We start from the raw sequence: 24,485 nt of genomic DNA, 5'->3' as shown, positions 1-24,485 counted from the left end.
AGAAATAGTAGTTTATCTACATTTTAAGCTAAACATTCTGGTCTGTTCCATTAGCCATTATTATTTGACATGGCGTGTATACCTCCACTACACTAGCCTACTTTGACATGTATCGTGGGGATTAAGAAATGAGTGTATGCAATGCCCACAACAACAACAACAATAAAAAGTGGGTATACGACAATGGCTGTTGGTGCCGTTTAAGATTAGGGAGGAAGATTTTACATTTTTTAATGAGCATCGCCTTATTTCTATTATAGCATATTGGATGTCATTCATATTCCAGTCACCCAGTTCAATGTAACATCGATAGGTTTAGGCTACTACATGATACTAGAATGTCCCCTATACCCATCTTGAGGTTGCTTCAACCTAGCCTACGAATGAAAGTTTACAACGTAGGTGAACACAGGTCATTCAGAGTAATCAAGCTGACAAGACATTGACACATTCAATACCGCCTTGGACACTATTACCTGCATCTAGCTGATCTAGGATGTAATCATTAGTCCAACAGTTCTAGCGTTCGATAGCCTTAGCCAGCTAGCAAACATAGCATCCCTCTCTGTTTGACCTGGGTGTTTAAGTAGGCTAAAACTAGCTAGCTGCATTTGGTAGCTAAGTCAGTGAAAGTGAAAAAAATCACTGAGCAGGATGGTCCGCCCCTTCCTCCTCTGAGAATCCAAATATTTTTATTTGTATTTTTATTTAACCTTTATTTAACCAGGCAAGTCAGTTAATTAAGAACAAATTCTTATTTACAATGACGATCTACCCCGGGCCAAACCCGGACGACGCTGGGCGAATTGTGCGCCGTCTTATAGGACTCCCAATCACGGCCGGATGTGATACAGCCTGGACATACCTGCGTATACACCCCACTACTGAGTTAACATTGTTTCCAAATCATTTCAACCCCAAAAATCTATGTGATGACGTTGAATCAACATGGAAAACCAATTGGATTTGCAAAAAGTTATCAACGTGAGGGCATTTCGTATTTTTTTCACCCAACTTTTAACCTAAATCCAAATCAGGTGTGCGTTGAACTGACACCGTGCCCAGTGTGTTGAACTGACACCGTGCCCAGTGTGTTGAACTGACACCGTGCCCAGTAGATGTTGAACTGACACCGTGCCCAGTGGGTTGAACTGACACCGTGCCCAGTAGATGTTGAACTGACACCGTGCCCAGTGGGTTGAACTGACACCGTGCCCAGTAGATGTTGAACTGACACCGTGCCCAGTGGGTTGAACTGACACCGTGCCCAGTGGGTTGAACTGACACCGTGCCCAGTGGGTTGAACTGACACCGTGCCCAGTGGGTTGAACTGACACCGTGCCCAGTGGGTTGAACTGACACCGTGCCCAGAGGGTTGAACTGACACCGTGCCCAGTAGATGTTGAACTGACACCGTGCCCAGTGGATGTTGAACTGACACCGTGCCCAGTGGATGTTGAACTGACACCGTGCCTAGTGGGTTGAACTGACACCGTGCCCAGTGGGTTGAACTGACACCGTGCCTAGTGGGTTGAACTGGCACCGTGCCCAGTGGGTTGAACTGGCACCGTGCCTAGTGGGTTGAACTGGCACCGTGCCCAGTGGGTTGAACTGACACCGTGCCCAGTGGGTTGAACTGGCACCGTGCCCAATGAGTTGAACTGGCACCGTGCCCAGTGGGTTGAACTGGCACCGTGCCTAGTGGGTTGAACTGGCACCGTGCCCAGTGGGTTGAACTGACACCGTGCCCAGTGGGTTGAACTGGCACCGTGCCTAGTGGGTTGAACTGGCACCGTGCCCAGTGGGTTGAACTGACACCGTGCCCAGTAGATGTTGAACTGACACCGTGCCCAGTAGATGTTGAACTGGCACCGTGCCCAGTGGGTTGAACTGGCACCGTGCCCAGTGGGTTGAACTGACACCGTGCCCAGTGGGTTGAACTGACACCGTGCCCAGTAGATGTTGAACTGGCACCGTGCCCAGTGGGTTGAACTGGCACCGTGCCTAGTGGGTTGAACTGGCACCGTGCCCAGTGGGTTGAACTGGCACCGTGCCCAGTGGGTTGAACTGACACCGTGCCTAGTGGGTTGAACTGACACCGTGCCCAGTGGGTTGAACTGGCACCGTGCCCAGTGGGTTGAACTGGCACCGTGCCCAGTGGGTTGAACTGGCACCGTGCCCAGTGGGTTGAACTGGCACCGTGCCTAGTGGGTTGACCTGGCACCGTGCCCAGTGGGTTGAACTGGCACCGTGCCCAATGAGTTGAACTGGCACCGTGCCCAGTGGGTTGAACTGACACCGTGCCTAGTGGGTTGAACTGGCACCGTGCCCAGTGGGTTGAACTGGCACCGTGCCCAGTGGGTTGCTTATAAACAAACACAGGTTGGATAAACACTGTTGCATAATAACACAGAAGCCTATGCTGTAAATAATGAAATATTCCATGCTTTCCATCATTAAAAAAAAACATATTTACAAAGATGTTTTGATTAAACATCACATTTTCTACAAAGATTGAATAAGTCAACAAACAAACAAACAAACAAACTCAATAATACAGATTCCAAACAGACGTTTCAGGAAGTCAGGAAGTAACAATATAAATAAACACATCGTCACATGAGTATAATGTTACAAGAAAAACAAGAGAAGAACAATTGGGCAAGGCAGCATAAAGGATCAAGTAGTGCATAAAGACATCCTCCATAATCTAGAGATGAACAACATTCCACATGCATAGAGTAGTCTAGGCTACTGACAGCCAAGACAGTCGGACATAAAAGTCTGACAATAGTCTGTGCACTATAACCCTGAGATCAGTCTGTCATGGCCATGGGCTCAGTGCCGGGGGCTCAGTACTTGAATTAGACCTGTATCAACTGCTTAAAGGTCTCCATATTAAATCATTTCTGGGTAACAATTAAGTACTCTGGTGTATTTGAATTAGCAAAGAGCAGTTTCTCAATAAATTCTTTTGCTAGAACTCTCCGGGAGTGTTCTGAGTGGGGAGTGGAAATCTAAAAACTAGCTGTAATTGGCAGAGAGGTTTGTAACTTTCGTTCTTATTGGTCTATTAACTAATTTACGGTCTGTTGATGTCACCAGGCAGGCCAAAACTCCATCACATCAAAACAGGGTCTTACACTAAAAGGGCACAGTCGTAATTTTCACAATTTCACAGTATTATGCCAACCTCATAGTGTGGAAATATAAATAAAACACAGGGACATGACTGCACAGGGCCTTTAAGCGCTGACTGCACATCTAGAATATTCACCCCTAAAATATGGTCGACTACACCAGTACTTTTAAGTTAAAATCAGTACCTAAAATGAGTACCAGCACCTTTATCTTTCCACTTCAAGTGCTGCATGCCATGGACCCGACGGTTCCATTTAGGTTTCATCGAGGGGGAATGGGTCGGCCCACTGGGAGGGGTCCAGGAAGATAGAACAGGTCCCGCTGTAGATCCAGAGCCTTGGTAGGAAACACTCCACCTTCCAGCTGTTAGAAGCTCTGTTGTACACCTCTACCTCCACCCCGTAGTCCCCCTCCATGCCCTTCCAGTGACCCCCCGTTGCAAAGAGCTGACTGTCCAACGCCACAAGATCTCCGTTCTCATGGAGCATGTGCAGCAGCTGGACCTGGGGGAATACACAGGAGGAGAGGATTAATCCGTCCGTCCATCCATCCATCCATCCATCCATCCATCCATCCATCCATCCATCCATCCATCCATCCAACCATCTCTCCATCCATCCATCCATCTATCTCTCCATCCATCCATCCATCCATCCATCCATCCATCCATCCATCCATCCATCCATCCATCCATCCATCCATCCATCCATCCATCCATCCATCTATCCATCCATCCATCTATCCATCCATCCATCTCTCCATCTCTCCATCCATCCATCTCTCCATCCATCCATCCATCCATCCATCCATCCATCCATCCATCCATCCATCCATCCATCCATCCATCCATCCATCCATCCATCCATCCATATCCCTAACCCTAACTCTAACCCCTAACCCTAACTCCTAACCCTGACTCTAACCCCTAACCCTAACTCCTAACCCTAACTCTAACCCTAATGTTAACCTCTAATTCCTAACCCTAACTCTAACCCCTAACCCTAATGTTAACCCCTAACTCTTAACCCTGACTCTAACCCCTAACCCTAACTCGTTACCCTAACTCTAACCCTAATGTTAACCTCTAACTCCTAACCCTAACTCTAACCCTAACTCTAACCCTAACTCCTAACCCTGACTCTAACCACTAAACCTAAACCCTAATGCTAACCCTAACCCTAAACCCTAATTACATTTACATTTACATAATCTAGCAGACACTCTTATCCAGAGCGACTTGCTAACTCTAACCCTAACTCTAAACCCTAATGCTAACTCTAACCCTAACTCTAACCCTAATGTTAACCCCTAACCCTAACCCTGACTCTAACCCCTAACCCTAACCCTAACTCTAAACCCTAATGCTAACTCTAACCCTAACTCTAAACCCTAACCCCTAACCCTAACCCTGACTCTAACCCCTAACCCTAACTCTAAACCCTAACCCTAACTCTAAACCCTAACTCTAACCCCTAAGCCTAACTCTAACCCCTAACCCTAATCCTAACCCTGACTCTAACCCCTAACCCTAAATCTAAGGCCTAACCCTACCTCTAACCCATAATCCTAACCCTGACCCTAACCCTAACTCTAACCCCTAACCCTAACTCTAACCCCTAACCCTAACTCTAACCCCTGACCCCAACTCTAACCCCTAACCCTAACTCTAACCCCTAACCCTAACCCTAACTCTAACCCCTAAATCTAACCCCTAACCCTAACCGTCAATCATAACCCTAACTCTAACCCCTAACCCTAACTCTAACCCCTAACCCTAACTCTAACCCCTAACCCTGACTCTAACCCCTAATCCTAACTCTAACCCCTAACCCTAACTCTAACCCCTAACCCTAACCCCTGACCCCAACTCTAACCCCTAACCCTAACTCTAACCCCTAAATCTAACCCCTAACCCTAACCCTAACCGCCAATCATAACCCTAACCCCTAACCCTAACCCTAACTCTAACCCCTGACCCCAACTCTAACCCCTAACCCTAACCCTAACTCTAACCCCGAACCCTAACCCTAACCCTAACCTCAACTCTAACCCCTAACCCACCTTCTGCCACATGTTAGCCAGTGGGTCGTAGCAGTAAACCTTCTTGGTGTTGTCAGCGATCAGGTAGATGAGCCCCTCCACTGAGACACAGCGAGGAGAGGACAGGTACTTGGGGATGAAGGGAGAGCAGATGACACTCCATCCGTCTTGGGGACAGAGAGACACAGTGGGGCAAAGATATGAGATTGGATCTGATGAGAATATGACAAGTGTTGTAACCTACTTGCTTTTCCTTAATTCTTACTAAAACTGTTTTTTTTTTTTTTAAATGGACAAAGGTAGAGATGTGAATCTGAACAACACATGCTACATCCGAGAGGTAGGTAACATGTTTGATTACACTGACAAGAGATTTCAAATGGAACTGAAAGGATACTGCAACACTTCTAAAGCGATAATCAATAATTGGGATCATGTCTGGGGGGGGGGGGGGGGGGGGGATCAATTCCCTTTCAATTTAGTCAAATTCAAGACGTGAACATGAAAATGGGCCCACAAACACTAGTGACGGTTCCGTGTTGTGAGCCTATTACCTACGTGATGCTCCGTGCCGTTCCTACCTACCTATAACAGGATTGTAGCACTGCAGAGTCAGGGCGTTGTACTTAACAGCACAGGAACCTATCACATATAGTTTACCATGGCAGGCAGTCGCTGTGAAGTTTGTCACGTATTTCACTGCAGGGCATGTTCGGGCCCAGGTGTCATTGTATGGGTCGTAGTGCTCAATGTCTACAAAGTCCATTGTAGTGCCTGTGGAGAGAAAACACTGGTGTTATCGGACCAGACCAATGTTATTAAGAAGAAAAAAACTGTCCACTTATTATGACAAAGCATATCTATTGCTACAGATCGGCAGGCTGCAGTGGTTTAGAGGTCTGAACAGTATAGAGAATTAGTCGAGATCTAATCTGTCTACTTCCTATTGGTCTAGTTTCTATTGGTCTAGTTCCTATTGGTCTAGTTCCTATTGGTCTAGTTCCTATTGGTCTAGTTCCATTTGGTCTAGTTCCTATTGGTGTAGTTCCTATTGGTGTAGTTCCTATTGGTCTAGTTCCTATTGGTCTAGTTCCATTTGGTCTATTACCTAAAGGTATAGTTTCTATTGGTCTAGTTCCTATAGGTCTAGTTCCTATAGGTCTAGTTCCTATTGGTGTAGTTCCTATTGGTCTAGTTCACATTGGTGTAGTTCCATTTGGTCCAGTTCCTATTGGTCTACTTCCTATTGGTCTAGTTCCTATTGGTCTAGTTCCATTTGGTCCAGTTCCTATTGGTCTAGTTCCTATTGGTTTAGTTCCTATTGGTCTAGTTCCCATTGGTTTAGTTCCTATTGGTCTAGTTCCTATTGGTCTAGTTCCATTTGGTCCAGTTCCTATTGGTCTAGTTCCTATTGGTTTAGTTCCTATTGGTCTAGTTCCCATTGGTTTAGTTCCTATTGGTCTAGTTCCTATTGGTCTAGTTCCATTTGGTCCAGTTCCTATTGGTCTAGTTCCTATTGGTCTATTACCTAAAGGTATAGTTCCTATTGGTCTAGTTCCTATAGGTCTGGTTCCTATTGGTGTAGATTCTATAGGTGTAGTTCCTATTGGTCTAGTTCCATTTGGTCCAGTTCCTATTGGTCTAGTTCCTATTGGTCTATTACCTAAAGGTATAGTTCCTATTGGTCTAGTTCCTATAGGTCTGGTTCCTATTGGTGTCGATTCTATAGGTGTAGTTCCTATTGGTCTAGTTCCCATTGGTTTAGTTCCTATTGGTCTAGTTCCTATTGGTCTAGTTCCATTTGGTCCAGTTCCTATTGGTCTAGTTCCATTTGGTCTAGTTCCTATTGGTGTAGTTCCTATTGGTCTATTACCTAAAGGTATAGTTTCTATTGGTCTAGTTCCTATAGGTCTGGTTCCTATTGGTGTAGATTCTATAGGTGTAGTTCCTATTGGTCTAGTTCCTATTGGTCTAGTTCCTATTGGTCTATTACCTAAAGGTATAGTTTCTATTGGTCTAGTTCCTATAGGTCTAGTTCCTATTGGTGTAGATTCTATAGGTGTAGTTCCTATTGGTCTAGTTCACATTGGTGTAGTTCCTATTGGTCTAGTTCCTATTGGTCTATTACCTAAAGGTATAGTTTCTATTGGTCTAGTTCCTATAGGTCTAGTTCCTATAGGTCTAGTTCCTATTGGTGTAGTTCCTATTGGTCTAGTTCACATTGGTGTAGATTCTATAGGTGTAGTTCCTATTGGTCTAGTTCACATTGGTGTAGTTCCTATTGGTCTAGTTCCTATTGGTCTATTACCTAAAGGTATAGTTTCTATTGGTCTAGTTCCTATAGGTCTAGTTCCTATTGGTGTAGATTCTATAGGTGTAGTTCCTATTGGTCTAGTTCCCATTGGTGTAGTTCCTATTGGTCTAGTTCCTATTGGTCTATTACCTAAAGGTATAGTTTCTATTGGTCTAGTTCCTATAGGTCTAGTTCCTATTGGTGTAGATTCTATAGGTGTAGTTCCTATTGGTCTAGTTCACATTGGTTTAGTTCCTATTGGTCGAGTTCCTATTGGTCTACTTCCTATTGGTCTAGTTCCTATTTGTCTAGTTCCCATTGGTTTAGTTCCTATTGGTTTAGTTCCTATTGGTCTAGTTCCTATTGGTCTAGTTCCCATTGGTCTAGTTCCTATTGGTCTAGTTCCTATTTGTCTAGTTCCCATTGGTTTAGTTCCCATTGGTTTAGTTCCTATTGGTTTAGTTCCTATTGGTCTAGTTCCCATTGGTTTAGTTCCCATTGGTCTAGTTCCTATTGGTCTAGTTCCTATTGGTCTAGTTCCTATTGGTCTAGTTCCTATTGGTCTACTTCCTATTGGTCTACTTCCTATTGGTCTAGTTCCTATTGGTCTAGTTCTTATTGGTCTAGTTCCTATTGGTCTAGTTCCTATTAGTCTATTTCCTGTTGGTCGAGTTCTTATAGGTCTAGTTCCTATTGGTCTATTATACGTCTAGTTCCTATAGGTCGATTTCAGGTCTATTATAGGTCTATTATAGGTCTAGCTCCTATAGGTCTATTATTGGTCTATTGGTCTATTATTTGGTCTAGTTCTTATAGGTCTATTATAGGTCTATTATAGGTCTATTATAGATCTATTATAGGTCTATTTCCTATTGGTCTAGTTCCTATTAGTCAAGTTCCTGTTGGTCGAGTTCTTATAGGTCTAGTTGCTATTGGTCTATTATAGGTCTGTTATAGGTCTATTATATGTCTCGTAAAGGTATAGTTCTTATAGGTCTATTATAGGTCTATTATAGGTCTATTATAGGTCTAGTTCCTATAGGTCTATTATAGGTCTGTTAAAGTTCTATTATAGGTCTATTATAGGTCTATTATAGGTCTATTTTTGGTCTAGTTCTTATAGGTCTATTATTGGTCTATTATAGGTCTATTAAAGATATATTATAGGTCTAGTTCCTATAGGTCTATTAAAGGTCTATTATAGGTCTATTATAGGTCTGTTAAAGTTCTATTATAGGCCTATTATAGGTCTATTATAGGTCTATTATAGGTCTAGTTCTTATAGGTCTATTATAGGTCTAGTTCTTATAGGTCTATTATAGGTCTATTAAAGGTCTATTATAGGTCTAGTTCCTATAGGTCTATTATAGGTCTATTATAGGTCTATTATAGGTCTATTTCTTATAGGTCTATTATAGGTCTATTATAGGTCTATTATAAGTCTATTTCTTATAGGTCTATTATAGGTCAATTATAGGTCTATTATAGGTCTATTATAGGTCTAGTTCATATAGGTCTATTTCAGGTCTATTATAGGTCTATTATAGGTCAAGTTCTTATAGGTCTATTATAGGTCTATTGTATGACTATTAGAGGTCTATTATATGACTATTAGAGGTCTATTATATGTCTATTATTTGTCTATTATAGGTCTATTATAGGTCTGTTATAGTTCTATTATTGCTCTATTATAGCTCTATTATAGGGCTAGTTCTTATAGGTCTATTATAAGTCTATTTTAGGTCTATTGTAGGTCTAGTTCCTATAGGTCTATTATAGGTCTTTTATAGGTCTATTATAGGTCTATTATAGGTCTATTATAGGTCTATTATTGGTCTATTATTGGTCTATTATTGGTCTATTATAGGTCTATTATATGTCTCGTATAGGTCTAGTTCTTATAGGTCTATTATAGGTCTAGTTCCTATTGGTCTATTATATGACTATTATAGGTATATTATTGGTCTATTATATGACTATTATAGGTCTATTATAGGTCTATTATAGGTCTATTATATGACTATTATTGGTCTGTTATAGGTGTATTATTGGTCTATTATAGGTCTATTATAGGTCTATTATAGGTCTATTATAGGTCTATTATTGGTCTATTATTGGTCTATTATAGGTCTATTATATGTCTCGTAGAGGTCTAGTTCTTATAGGTATATTATAGGTCTAGTTCCTATTGGTCTATTATATGACTATTATAGGTATATTATTGGTCTATTATATGACTATTATAGGTCTATTATAGGTCTATTATATGACTATTATTGGTCTGTTATAGGTCTATTATAGGTCTATTATTGGTCTATTATTGGTCAATTATAGGTCTATTATAGGTCTAGTTCCTATAGGTCTATTATAGGTCTATTATAGGTCTATTATAGGCCTAGTTCTTATAGGTCTATTATAGGTCTATTATAGGTCTATTATAGGCCTAGTTCCAATATGTCTATTATAGGTCTAGTTCCTATATGTCTATTATTGGTCTATTATAGGTCTATTATAGGCCTAGTTCTTATAGGTCTGTTATAGGTCTATTATAGGTCTAGTTCCTATAGGTCTATTATAGGTCTATTTCAGTTCTATTATAGGTCTAGTTCCTATAGGTCTACTATAGGTCTATTATAGGTCTATTATAGGTCTATTATAGTTCTATTATAGGTCTCGTTCCTATAGGTCTATTATAGGTCTAGTATTGGTCTATTATAGGTATATTATAGGTCTATTATAGGTGAAGTTTTATAGGTCTATAATAGGTCTATTATATGACTATTATAGGTCTATTATAGGTCTATTATTGGTCTATTATAGGTCTATTATAGGTCTATTATAGGTCTATTATTGGTCTATTATAGGTCTATTATATGACTATTATTTGTCTATTATAGCACTATTATTGGTCTATTATAGGTCTATTATAGGTCTAGTTCTTATAGGTCTATTATAGGTCTATTATAGGTCTATAATTGGTCTATTATAGGTCTAGTTCTTATAGGTCTAGTTCCTATAGGTCTATTATAGGTCTATTATAGGTCTATTATAGGTCTAGTTCCTATATGTCTATTATTGGTCTATTGTAGGTCAATAATAGGTCTATTATAGGTCTATTATAGGTCTATTATAGGTCTATTATAGGTCTAGTTCCTATGTCTATTATTTGTCTATTATAGTTCTATTATACGTCTAGTTCCTATAGTTCTATCAGAGGTCTATTATAGGTCTATTATATGACTATTCTAGGTCTATTATAGGTCTATTATGTGTCTAGTTCCTATTGGTCTATTTTTGGTATATTATTGGTCTACTATAGGCCTAGTTCCAATATGTCTATTAGAGGTATATTATAGGTCTATTATAGGTCTAGTTCGTATAAGTCTATTATAGGTCTAGGTTGTATAGGTCTATTATAGGTCTATTATAGGTCTATTATAGGTCTATTATAGGTCTGTTATAGGTCTAGTTCCTATATGTCTATTATTGGTCTATTATAGGTCTATTATAGGTCTAGTTCCTATAGGTCTATTATAGGTCTATTTCAGGTCTATTATAGGTCTAGTTCCTATAGGTCTACTATAGGTCTATTATAGGTCTATTATAGGTTGCTATTATAGGTCTCGTTCCTATAGGTCTATTATAGGTCTAGTATTGGTCTATTATAGGTATATTATAGGTCTATTATAGGTGAAGTTTTATAGGTCTATAATAGGTCTATTATATGACTATTATAGGTCTATTATAGGTCTATTATTGGTCTATTATAGGTCTATTATAGGTCTATTATAGGTCTATTATTGGTCTATTATAGGTCTATTATATGACTATTATTTGTCTATTATAGCACTATTATTGGTCTATTATAGGTCTATTATAGGTCTAGTTCTTATAGGTCTATTATAGGTCTATTATAGGTCTATAATTGGTCTATTATAGGTCTAGTTCTTATAGGTCTAGTTCCTATAGGTCTATTATAGGTCTATTATAGGTCTATTATAGGTCTAGTTCCTATATGTCTATTATTGGTCTATTGTAGGTCAATAATAGGTATATTATAGGTCTATTATAGGTCTATTATAGGTCTATTATAGGTCTAGTTCCTATGTCTATTATTTGTCTATTATAGGTCTATTATACGTCTAGTTCCTATAGTTCTATCAGAGGTCTATTATAGGTCTATTATATGACTATTCTAGGTCTATTATAGGTCTATTATGTGTCTAGTTCCTATAGGTCTATTTTTGGTATATTATTGGTCTACTATAGGCCTAGTTCCAATATGTCTATTAGAGGTATATTATAGGTCTATTATAGGTCTAGTTCGTATAAGTCTATTATAGGTCTAGGTTGTATAGGTCTATTATAGGTCTATTATAGGTCTATTATAGGTCTATTATAGGTCTATTATAGGTCTGTTATAGGTCTAGTTCCTATATGTCTATTATTGGTCTATTATAGGTCTATTATAGGTCTAGTTCCTATAGGTCTATTATAGGTCTATTTCAGGTCTATTATAGGTCTAGTTCCTATAGGTCTACTATAGGTCTATTATAGGTCTATTATAGGTCTATTATAGTTCTATTATAGGTCTCGTTCCTATAGGTCTATTATAGGTCTAGTATTGGTCTATTATAGGTATATTATAGGTCTATTATAGGTGAAGTTTTATAGGTCTATAATAGGTCTATTATATGACTATTATAGGTCTATTATAGGTCTATTATTGGTCTATTATAGGTCTATTATAGGTCTATTATAGGTCTATTATTGGTCTATTATAGGTCTATTATATGACTATTATTTGTCTATTATAGCACTATTATTGGTCTATTATAGGTCTATTATAGGTCTAGTTCTTATAGGTCTATTATAGGTCTATTATAGGTCTATAATTGGTCTATTATAGGTCTAGTTCTTATAGGTCTAGTTCCTATAGGTCTATCATAGGTCTATTATAGGTCTATTATAGGTCTAGTTCCTATATGTCTATTATTGGTCTATTGTAGGTCAATAATAGGTCTATTATAGGTCTATTATAGGTCTATTATAGGTCTATTATAGGTCTAGTTCCTATGTCTATTATTTGTCTATTATAGGTCTATTATACGTCTAGTTCCTATAGTTCTATCAGAGGTCTATTATAGGTCTATTATATGACTATTCTAGGTCTATTATAGGTCTATTATGTGTCTAGTTCCTATAGGTCTATTTTTGGTATATTATTGGTCTACTATAGGCCTAGTTCCAATATGTCTATTAGAGGTATATTATAGGTCTATTATAGGTCTAGTTCGTATAAGTCTATTATAGGTCTAGGTTGTATAGGTCTATTATAGGTCTATTATAGGTCTATTGTAGGTCTATTATAGGTCTATTATAGGTCTGTTATAGGTCTAGTTCCTATATGTCTATTATTGGTCTATTATAGGTCTATTATAGGCCTAGTTCCAATATGTCTATTAGAGGTCTATTATAGGTCTATTATAGGTCTAGTTCTTATAAGTCTATTATAGGTCTAGGTTCTATAGGTCTATTATAGGTCTATTATAGGTCTATTAGAGGTCTATTATAGGTCTATTATAGGTCTATTATAGGTCTGTTATAGGTTTATTATAGGTCTATTATAGGTCTATTATAGGTCTATTAGAGGTCTATTATAGGTCTAGTATAGGTCTAGTTCTTATAAGTCTATTATAGGTCTAGGTCCTTTAGGTCTATTAGAGGTCTAGTATAGGTCTAGTTCTTATAGGTCTATTATAGGTCTAGTTTCTATAGTTCATATTTCTCTCTTTCCTCCGATGACGTATATCTCTCCACTGAGAGCTGCTGAGGTGTGGTTAGTCCGGGGCCGGAGCATGGGAGCCACCGTCACCCACCGTCCCTCTCTGGTTATGTACTTCCAGGTCTCTGTGGTCGACCAGGTGTTGGATTGGGAACCCCTCGAGCCCCCTAAGATGAGAGAGGGATGGAGGGAAGGAGGGATGAAGGGAAGGAGGCAGGGAGGGATGAAGGGAGGGAGGGATGGATGGATGGAGGGAAGGAGGCAGGGAGGGAGGATTAGGAGGCGGGAGGGATGGATGGATGGATGGATGGATGGATGGATGGATGGATGGAGGGAGGGAGGGATGGATGGAGGGAGGGATGGAGGGAGGGAGGGATGGATGGAGGGATGAACGGAGAAGGGATGGAGGGAGGGAGGGAGTGAGAGAGAGCGACTATCCGATCATTGTCAATCTTCTTTTCAGGACACTGAGGATACGGGATGCATCAATTATATTTATCAACTAAGCACACTTCAACAATTGGAGGAAATCTGAATTTGGTTTAGTGACAATGAATACTTTCATTTTATGTATTTATTTTATGTATTTATGTATTTATTTTTTCAAATCAAGTGCCCTAAATTAAAGCCAACTGACCTGTGACATAAACGTCATTATTCAGAGAGACCACAGAGTATCCGTACTTGTTGTGGTTGGGGAAGACTGGCAGCTCATACCACTGTTCTGTAGAGAGAGAGACATGATACTGTTATTCATACCACTGTTCTGTAGAGACATCGTCATGTTATTCATACCACTGTTCTGTAGAGACATCGTCATGTTATTCATACCACTGTTCTGATGTTATTCATACCACTGCTCTGTAGAGACATGATAATGTTATTCATACCACTGTTCTGTAGAGAGAGAGACATGCTAATGTTATTCATACCACTGTTCTGTAGAGACAATGTTATTCATACCACTGCTCTGTAGAGAGATGATACTGTTATTCATACCACTGTTCTGTAGAGACATAATGTTATTCATACCACTGCTCTGTAGAGAGATGATACTGTTATTCATACCACTGTTCTGTAGAGACATAATGTTATTCATACCACCGTTCTGTAGAGAGACATGGTAATGTTATTCTTTTTTAAATTTTTTAATTTCACCTTTATTTAACCAGGTAGGCCAGTTGAGAACAAGTTCTCATTTACAACTGCGACCTGGCCAAGATAAAACAACAACACAGAGTTATACATGGAATAAACAAACGTACAGTCAATAACACAATAGAAAAAGTCTATATACCGTGTGTGCAAATGGCATAAGGAGGTAAGGCAATAAATAGGCCATAGTAGCGAAGTAATTACAATTTAGCAAATTAACACTGGAGTGATAGATGTGCAGATGATGATGTGCAAGTAGAAATACTGGTGTGCAAAAGAGCAAAAAAGTAAATAAAAACAATATGGGGATGAGGTAGTTAGATTGGATGGGCTACTTACAGATGGGCTGTGTACAGCTGCAGCGATCGGTAAGCTGCTCAGATAGCTGACGCTTAAAGTTAGTGAGGGAGATATGTCTCCAACTTCAGCGATTTTTGCAATTCGTTCCAGTCATTGGCAGCAGAGAACTGGAAGGAAAGGCAGCCATATAGGTGTTGGCTTTGGGGATGATCAGTGAGATATACCTGCTGGAGCGCGTGCTACGGGTGGGTGCTGCTATGGTGACCAGTGAGCTGAGATAAGGTGGAGCTTTGCCTAGCAAAGACTTATAGATGACCTGGAGCCAGTGGGTCTGGCGACGAATATGTAGCGAGGGCCAGTTGACGAGAGCATACAGGTCGCAGTGGTGGGTGGTATATGGAGCTTTGGTGACAAAACGGATGGCACTGTGATAGACTGCATCCAGTTTGCTGAGTAGAGTGTTGGAGGCTATTTTGTAAATGACATCGCCGAAGTCGAGGATCGGTAGGATAGTCAGTTTTACGAGGGTATGTTTGGCAATGTCAGTGAAGGAGGTTTGTTGCGAAATAGGAAGCTTATTCTAGATTTAATTTTGTATTGGAGATGTTTAATATGAGTCTGAAAGGAGAGTTTACAGTCTACCCAGACACCTAGGTATTTGTAGTTGTCCACTATTTAGATTTATTAGCCTTTAAGAGCAGTTGGAGGCCACGGAAGGAGTGTTGAATGGCATTGAAGCTCGTTTGGAGGTTTGTTAGCACAGTGTCCAAAGAAGGGCCAGATGTATACAGAATGGTGTTGTCTGCGTAGAGGTGGATGAGGGAATCACCCGCAGCAAGAGCGACATCATTGATGTATACAGAGAAAAAAGTCGGCACGAGAATTGAACCCTGTGGTACCCCCATAGAGACTGCCAGAGGTCCGGACAACAGGCCCTCCGATTTGACACACTGAACTCTATCTGAGAAGTTGTTGGTGAACCAGGCGAGGCAGTCATTTGAGAAACCAAGGCTGTTGAGTCTGACAATAAGAGTACGGTGATTGACAGAGTCGAAAGCCTTGGCCAGGTCGATGAAGACGGCTGCACAGTACTGTCTTTTATCAATGGTGGTTATGATATTGTTTAGTACCTTGAGCATGGCTGAGGTGCACCCGTGACCAGCTCGGAAACCAGATTGCACAGCAGAAAAGGTACTGTGGGATTCGAAATGGTCAGTGATCTGTTTGTTAACTTGGCTTTTGAAGACCTTAGAAAGGCAGGGCAGGATGGATATAGGTCTGTAATAGTTTGGGTCTAGAGTGTTACCCCCTTTGAAGAAGGGGATGACCGTGGCAGCTTTCCAATCTTTAGGGATCTCGGATGATACGAAAGAGAGTTTGAACAGACTGGTAATAGGGGTTGCAACAATTGGCGACGGATAATTTTAGAAAGAGAGGGTCCAGATTGTCTAGCCCAGCTGATTTGTACGGGTCCAGGTTTTGCAGCTCTTTCAGAACATCTGCTATCTGGATTTGGATGAAGGAGGAGCTCGGGAGGCTTGGGCAAGTAGCTGCGGGGGGTGCGTAGCTGTTGGCCGGGGTTGTGGTAGCCAGGAGGAAAGCATGGCCAGCTGCAGAGAAATGCTTATTCAAATTCTCTATTATTGTGGATTTATCGGTGTTGACATTGTTTCCTAGCCTCAATGCAGTGGGCAGCTGGGAGGAGGTGCTCTTATTCTCCATGGACTTTACAGTGTCCCAAAACTTTTTGGAGTTAGCTACAGGATGCAAATTTCTATTTGAAAAAGCTAGCCTTTGCTTTCCTAACTGACTGTGTGTATTGGTTCCTGACTTCCCTGAACAGTAGCATATCGCGGGGACTATTCGATGCTAGTGCAGTCCGCCACAGGATGTTTTTGTGCTGGTCGAGGGCAGTCAGGTCTGGAGTGATCCAAGGGCTATATCTGTTCTTAGTTCTACATTTTTTGAAAGGGGCATGCTTATTTAAGATGGTGAGGAAATTACTTTTAAAGAATAACCAGGCATCCTCTACTGACGGGGTGAGGTCAAAGTCCTTCCAGGATACCCAGGCCAGGTCGATTAGAAAGGCCTGCTCACTGAATCGTTTTAGGGAGCGTTTGACAGTGATGAGGGGTGGTCGTTTGACCGCGGACCCATAGCGGTTGCAGGCAATGAGGCAGTGATCGCTGAGATCCTGATTGAAAACAGCAGAGGTGTACCACTACTCTGTAGAGACATGATAATGTTATTCATACCACTACTCTGTAGAGAGAGACATCACAACATGCACATTATTTATGGGATCTTTGCTGGGTGGACACTAGCCTGGTCCTAGATCTGTTTGTGCTGTCTTGTCAACTCCTATGGTCACTACCTTGCCTGGTCCCAGATCTGTTTGTGCTGTCTTGTCAACTCCTATGGTCACTACCTAGCCTGGTCCCAGATCTGTTTGTGCTGTCTTCTCAACTCATATGGTCACTACCTAGCCTGGTCATAGATCTGTTTGTGCTGTCTTGTCAACTCCTATGGTCACTACCTTGCCTGGTTCCAGATCTGTTTGTGCTGTCTTGTCAACTCTTATGGTCACTACCTAGCCTGGTCCCAGATCTGTTTGTGCTGTCTTGTCAACTCTTATGGTCACTACCTAGCCTGGTCCCAGATCTGTTTGTGCTGTCTTGTCAACTCATATGGTCACTACCTTGCCTGGTTCCAGATCTGTTTGTGCTGTCTTCTCAACTCCTATGGTCACTACCTAGCCTGGTTCCAGATCTGTTTGTGCTGTCTTGTCAACTCCTATGGTCACTACCTTGCCTGGTCCTAGATCTGTTTGTGCTGTCTTCTCAACTCCTATGGTCATTGTCACATGACAAATTTGGCCAGACAGCACAAACAGATCTGGGACCAGGTTATAGGGACACAGATGCTCAGAACACATGAGTGAGGAAGAGGAAGATGAGGAGGAAGAGGAGCATTACGTGTCTTAGGGTTGTAGAAGCCACAGTTCCCGGGCAGCAGCCTGGGGTCTCTGTCTTCATCATCATCATCTTCGTCATCTGAGTCATCCAGCGAGCGTCCTCCCATCACGAATAACACCTCCTCCAGGTTGGGTTGGGGACTTGGGCTGCCACTCTGGACCACATCGCCTGGCTTCACGTCCATTTTCTACACAAAGACGGTGATTTGGAAATGTTGGGAAATATGGAAGTTCTCTCTGCCCTGTTAAAACTTAAGGTTCCGGTTTCCTAGACACAGATCAAGCCTCACCCCTGGAATAAAAAATAAACTCAATGTAGAACCCCCATTCAAAGTGTATTTGAGTCAAGGACTAGGCTTATTGGTGGTTGGGAAACTGGACCATTAAGTTTAAAATATTAAAACATTGGTACTTTTTTATCTTGTTCATTTACCTCTCTGCATACCCTCTCTACCACCTCCACACAGCTGAGAGAGGCTAGGACCAGGCTGTCCTTCATAAGGGTGTTAGTGAGGTAGTCAGGGGACAGGAGGGCCAGGCGGGTCAGCCCCAGAAGCTCTGGGAGGTGGGGGAGTCGGGACTCCTGGTGGTGTCTCACCCAGGCCAGGGCTGCCTCCACACGGGTACACTCTGTCCTGGCCTGTAGCCTCTCGTTGGACAGACACGCCACTAACCTCTCCTTCTCCAGCAGAGGAAACTCCTCCCAGCGCTGTACGGCCTCAAAGTTCTCCAGAAGGAATCCCCAGGCCTTTGCTACCACCTCGGGACAGCCGTGTACCTCCCCGAACTCCAGGATCCCCAGGCAGTTGGTGGCATCGATCTGGTGCTGGAGGTAACGGCTGCACACAGTCCGGACCGCCTGGAACTGTAGCTGACTGGACGTGCGTATCAGGCCCTCCACGTTTCCCTGGTTGATGGTGAGTTTCCCTGTGTAGCAGAAGTCTAGAAGTGAAGCCATTACGTCAGGATCCACGCCGTGCAGCTCCACCCGGGCCGCTATGCTCTCCACAAAGTCCCCGGAGAACATGGAGTGGAAGTAGACGCTGCAGAGCGCCAGGACGGCCCGGTGACAGGGGAAGTCGCGGCCGCCCGCGGCCAGAGTCACGTCCACTAGTTTGGGGTTGCAGCAGAGGGAGCGCAGCCCCTCCAGGATGCTCTGGGGGTGGGAGGCAAGGCAAAAGTCCAGATCGTCCACATTACGCACCATGGTGACCACGACCCTTCTTCACCTTTACCCTTCTGATCTCTAACCTCTTAATCTGTTCAGAGCCCAGGCCCAACAGCTGCTGTCAATGTTACCTACAAGAGGAGAGATGAGGGGTGAGACTTCTTTGACAAAACTTTGTCTTCAGGGTTCGTAACCACAAAGTGCGTCTCTGGGTAAGAACGCTGATCTTCAGGATCAAGTCCCCCCCCCCCTTCTCATTCATTATGATTTTTTTTTTAAAGGCAAAAACGGCATTCCTACTCAGAGACGCCTTGTGAATACAGACCCGGGGATGACAACTGCAGTGGCCTGAGAGCGGTTTCTGCTAGATCATCCAAGTTCAGTACGGTCAAATGGTCAGAATACACGTCATGTTTATTCATAGAACACTTACAACAACCTCGGAACACAGGTGGTTGCAAAAGATCTGTTTATCTGTCGAGTTTATAATAACAACTTGTTACTTTGAAGCGGATTTTTCTAATGAATTGACAAGCAAACAAAATAAAGTTATTTCCTACCCCTGGAACGTTGTTAAAATGTGTTTGCAGCTTTCAAATTTGACTACAAGAGAAAGAAAGAAAGAACAACTCAGGCAACTTAGATCAAAGTTAGATCAAGCTGAAGTAATGTCTGCAAGATCACATCATGATCACACAGTCTTCTACATAACAAAACCGCTTATAATTGCATAGTGTAACATTACAGTGTGACAAAAAACACCCACTGTGTTTTTTTTCTTCATGTGGCCAAAACTCAAACAGTGCACGCCACTAGGCAAAATACACAGGTAAGACTATGCCTCAGTTTAAATTGGTGGGCAGAAGCTGAAAAACGTGAAGTTGATGATCCCTGTCAAGGGAGGAGCAGATTTTTGTTTGTATATGACAGTAAAACATTTTTATGATGACTATATAAAATTAGTTGGCACCTTCAATTCTTTAAACACTGTACATCATTCAAAACAACACTGTACATCATTCAAAACAAAAATCTAGGATCTAAGTGCATACCGAGAAGGGTGAAACTTAAAGAATAACAATCACGATTGAATGCGGTGCTTTTTTGTCTTACAGTAATGTTATGCTATTATATTTGGGTCTTTTATGAAGAATACTGTGATCATTATAACTTCATTAAACGAGCACCATTGGCTTGAGTAGCCTGTTCTCTATAGACAATATAGACGTGCGCAGAAAGTGATCCACACATGCCCAGAATCTTTGGGAAGCGTCGGATCTTTTAGTCGTGGATTAAAGATCCCCCCCCCAAAAAAAAAGTCAGACCAGCAGTCACAGCTCAATTTATAATACAAAATAGTTTGTGAGATTTTTACACCTAGGCCTCAATGTAGAGCCATGCAGTGAAAGATCACAACCTTTGTGAAAACTTTACATAGTATGTGGCTTTTCATAACATTTCCTTTCTATCCTAGGAGAGTTGACGTTAAATGTTTTTTTAGTTTATAAAAGTCAAACGTTGTTCGTATGAACCAAGATACATTTCTAAACTCTAGTGTCATAATTAAGTCCATGGCATTCTGTTTACGTGGGAACAACCACCACAGAGCTAGCTGTATCCCATGCTCCCTCCGGCCCACAGTAAATTACATTTCCTATCTTCAAACAGGAGAGAAGAAGAAATGAAAGACTTACCAGAGAGGGTAACTAAAGGGAATAATTGCTCATATTTCCGGTAAATGGAGTGTGTGGTTCAGAGAGCGGCCAGTTAGAACAACATGTAGTTGGCAGTATGGAGAACAACTGTTAGAGCCAAGTCATTGGGCCAGACTACCCTCGGCTAAATAGCACCCTATTCCCTATGTAGTGCACTATTTTGGACCAGAGCTCTATGGAGGCTAGAGTACCATTGAGGCAGCAGCTGCTGGTCTTTCAGAGGGCTATTTTTAGGATGGCCAAAGACTCGGGACTAAAGTCAGATTCCAAACAGCATGGTGGGTTTCAACACACTCCACACCTGCTGTTAAAGGGACACACACACACAGTTCACACACACAAACAGACATACATGCACACACACACTCTCTCTCTCTCTCTCTTTCTCTCTCTCAGTCCCCCCTCTCTCTCTCTCTCTCTCTAAAACCCTCTCTCTTTCTCAGTCCCCCCCTCTCTCTCTCTCTCTTTCTCTCTCTCAGTCCCCCCTCTCTCTCTCTAAAACCCTCTCTCTTTCTCAGTCCCCCCCCCTCTCTCTCTCTCTTTTTTTCAGCTCCCTCTCTCTCTCTCTCTCTCTCTCTCGCTCTCTCTCTCTCTTTTTCAGCTCCCCCCTCTCTCTCTCTCTCTCTCTCTCTTTCAGCTCTCTCTCTCTCCCTCTCTTTTTCAGCTCTCTCTCTCTCTTTTTCAGCTCTCTCTCTCTCTTTTTCAGCTCCCTCTCTCTCTCAGCTCCCCCTCTCTCTCTCTCTCTTTTTCAGCTCCCTCTCTCTCTCTCTCTCTCTCTCTCTCTCTCTCTATTTTTTTCAGCTCCCTCTCTCTCTCAGCCCCCCCTCTCTCTCTTTTTCAGCTCCCTCTCTCTTTCTCTCTCTCTCTCTCAGCCCCCTCTCTCTCTCTCTCTCTCTCTCTCTCAGCCCCCCTCTCTCTCTCTCTCTTTTTCACCTCCCCCCTCTCATGGTTAATGAGATACTGTAATTTATATAACAACTGCTTGTCAAGGAGTAACACAGTTTCATTCATTACGTTACAGTGGCTCCATGATAGTTAAGATACAGCAGAGTCGGTGCTGTGGGGGTAGAGATGTTAGAGGATAATACTTAGCACTGTGTTTTAATATTATGTTACAAGGTCACTCTTCACGGTAACAGCAATGATACTGATGTGTCTTAGAATGGTGAGTGATGAAAAAAACTATAACAATTAATTGATAATTGATTGGATTTATATAATGCTTTTCTACCAACTAACACGTTTGAGGTACAGTATGACCCAGATGCAGACAGAGTAGAAGAAACAAAAGTTTATTCCTAACAACAGGAGCAGGCAAAACGACAGGTCAAGGCAGGCAGGGGTCAATAATCCAGAGAGTGTGACCAGAACGGCAGGCAGTCTCAGGGTCAGGGCAGGCAGAAAGGTCAAAACCGGGAAGGACTAGAAAACAGGAGCAGGAAAACAGCTGCTGGTAGGTTTCATGAACAAAACGAACTGGCAACAGACAACACAGGTATAAATACACAAGGGGATAATGGAAAAGATGGGCGACACCTGGAGGAGGGTGGAGACAAGCGAAACAGATCAGGGTGTTACACCAACTGAGTTACTCAAAGCACTTTACATAGTAGGGGGAAACTTACCTCATCCACTAACCAGATAGTGGAGCAGCCACCTGGGTGATGAATGGCAGCCATTTTTTTTTTGTTGCCAGAATGCTCACAACACATCAGCTATCTGATAGAGAGATGAGGAGTGATATATGCCAATTAGGAATGAGGGGATGATTAGGTGACTATGATGGAATGGGGCCAGGTAGGGAATTTAGCCATGACACTGGGGTTAACACCCCTATTCTTACAATAAGTGCCATGGGATTATTTATGAGAGAGTCAGGGTAGCCATTTAACATACCATCTGAAAGATGCCACAATTCCAGCAGTGTCTCTGATCCAGGGACCAACCCTGCTTAGCTTTAGAATCAAGACAGCAGTGGGATGCAGGGTGGTTTACTGTTAGTAGGTGGACAGTAAAGGCACTTTACATTTTCATCATTTAGCAGACACTCTTATCCAGAGCAACATACAGTAGTGAATGCATACATTTAAATTCATTTCATACATTATTTTTTTTTTTAATCATACTGGGCCCCCGTGGGAATCGAACCCACAACCCTGGCGTTGCAAACACCATTGCAAACGCCATGCTCTACCAACTGAGCCACAGGGAGGCCAATACACAGGGAGGAAGAATTCACATGACACTAGCTGTCCTTTTGTTTTAACTACTCCTATAGAAATGGTAGTCTGTCAGGTACTCAGCAGGAAGGGCTGATTTCTATATTATTAAAACAAGACCCAGATGGCAAATATAAGAACCAGTCCATCTAAAAAAAACTGGAGGCCCCTTTACACTTCAATGTTGTGATGCAAAAATATTAGCAAAATGCATAGCACTCAGAAAAGGTTTTACCAGGTATTGTTCATCCTGATCAGACAGGTTTTTTTTAACATGGACGATACGTTGGAGATAATATACAACAACTACTAGAAACAATAGAACATCATGAAACATCTAAGAAGCCAGGCCTGATATTTATAGCGGATTTTGAAAATGCGTTTGATAAAGTGCGACTGGTTTTATTTATAAATGCATGGATTTATTTTTCAATTTCGGTGATTCTCTTATAAAATGGGTCAAAAATGATGCCCAACCCCAGGTGTAAATAACGGCTACTTCTCAGAGAGTTTTGAATTGTCAAGAGGAGTCAAACAAGGGTGTCAGCTGTCACCATATCTATTCGTTATGGCCATCGAAATCAGATCCAATAACGATATTAGAGGATTAGAAATCCAAGGCTTAAAAACAAAGTGTCAATGTATGCCGATGACTCAAGTTTTATATTAAGCCCTGCAATGTCTCATTGAAGATCTAAATAACTTTTCTGTACTCTGGACTAAAACCTAGTGTACAATATTACGTATTGGATCTTTAAAAAATACAACTTTTACATTACCCTGCAGTTTACCTATAAAATGGGCTGATGGTGAAGTAGACATACCTGGTATTCATATCACAAAATATATAAATTAGCTCTCCACAATGAATTTCAATAGAAAACTTGTAAAAATAGACAAGATTCTGCAACCATTGAGAGGTAAATACCTGTCTATTTATGGAAAAATTGCCCTGATTAACTCCTTAGTCATATCTCAATTGACTGACTTACTTATGGCGCTGCCTAGTCCTGATGATTCGTTTTTCAAATCATATGAGAAAAAAAACATTTAGCTTTATCTGGGACGCTAAACCAGACAAAAATAAAACGTGCCTATCTATATAATTAATATGAATTGGGTGGGTTGAGATTGTTAAATATAAAAGCACTAAACCTCTCTCTAAATCTTCACTTATTCAAAAGTTTTACTTGAACCCTAAATGGTTCTCAAGAAGATTACTAAGAAAAAGCTCATCCATTGTTTAAAAATGGCCTTTTTGCCTTTGTGCAGATTGCCATGTCTCATTTTAGATTAATTTAAAATAATACTTTTTTCAAAAGTATCTCTCTTTTTCAAACAAGCATTGCAGATCTGGCTACAATTTCAATTTCATCCCCCTGAAAAGATAGAACAAACATTACAGCAAATATTATGGCTGAACTCAAATGTGCTGGTTGATAAAAATACCTGTATTTAGGGGAAAGATGTTTGAAAAGGGTATTTTGTTCTTAAATTATATTGTAAATTGGAATGGTAGAGTTATATCGTTCATGGAGTTGTACAGGAAGGTCTGCTCAATCCAAGAGTACAACCAGTTGATTACAGCATTGCCCCAGAAATGGAGGAGGCAGGTGGCAGCGGGAGGAGGTAGGGAACTGGTCTGTATGCCCAATATAAAGGAACAAAACATGCGGAGGAATAAAAATAGCATAA

The 24,485-nt window shown here is 41.4% G+C and overlaps 1 protein-coding gene across 4 annotated transcripts; it reads right to left on the bottom strand.

Annotated features, from left to right (window-relative positions):
- Positions 1 to 206: 206 nt before the first annotated feature.
- On the bottom strand, positions 207 to 20,713 carry klhl30 (kelch-like family member 30). Of its 4 annotated transcripts, none has more exons than XR_014380926.1 (9): positions 20,551 to 20,712; positions 18,122 to 18,987; positions 17,690 to 17,876; positions 13,897 to 13,983; positions 13,273 to 13,426; positions 5,767 to 5,957; positions 5,203 to 5,348; positions 3,327 to 3,644; positions 207 to 2,365 (listed from the first exon to the last, which is right to left on the bottom strand). XR_014380926.1 is itself a non-coding variant. In XM_082962792.1 (9 exons), exons 3-9 carry the CDS (start codon positions 18,893 to 18,895, stop codon positions 3,396 to 3,398), a joined length of 1,788 nt encoding a protein of 595 aa, XP_082818918.1. In that variant the 5' UTR covers positions 18,896 to 18,987; positions 19,417 to 19,459; positions 20,551 to 20,712; the 3' UTR covers positions 207 to 3,395. The 4 variants fall into 4 exon arrangements, 3 of the variants coding, with proteins under 3 accessions (XP_082818918.1, XP_082818919.1, XP_082818917.1); XM_082962792.1 differs by adding an exon at positions 19,417 to 19,459 and having other exon boundaries at positions 207 to 3,644; XM_082962793.1 differs by having other exon boundaries at positions 207 to 3,644; positions 18,134 to 18,987; positions 20,551 to 20,713.
- Between the last annotated feature and the right edge of the window lie 3,772 nt (positions 20,714 to 24,485).

Source organism: Salmo salar, chromosome 16 (assembly GCF_965601325.2).
Source record: "Salmo salar chromosome 16, fSalSal1, whole genome shotgun sequence".
In the NCBI taxonomy this organism is placed as follows: Eukaryota; Metazoa; Chordata; class Actinopteri; order Salmoniformes; family Salmonidae; genus Salmo; species Salmo salar.
This window is presented reverse-complemented; position numbering and strand designations above follow the sequence as displayed.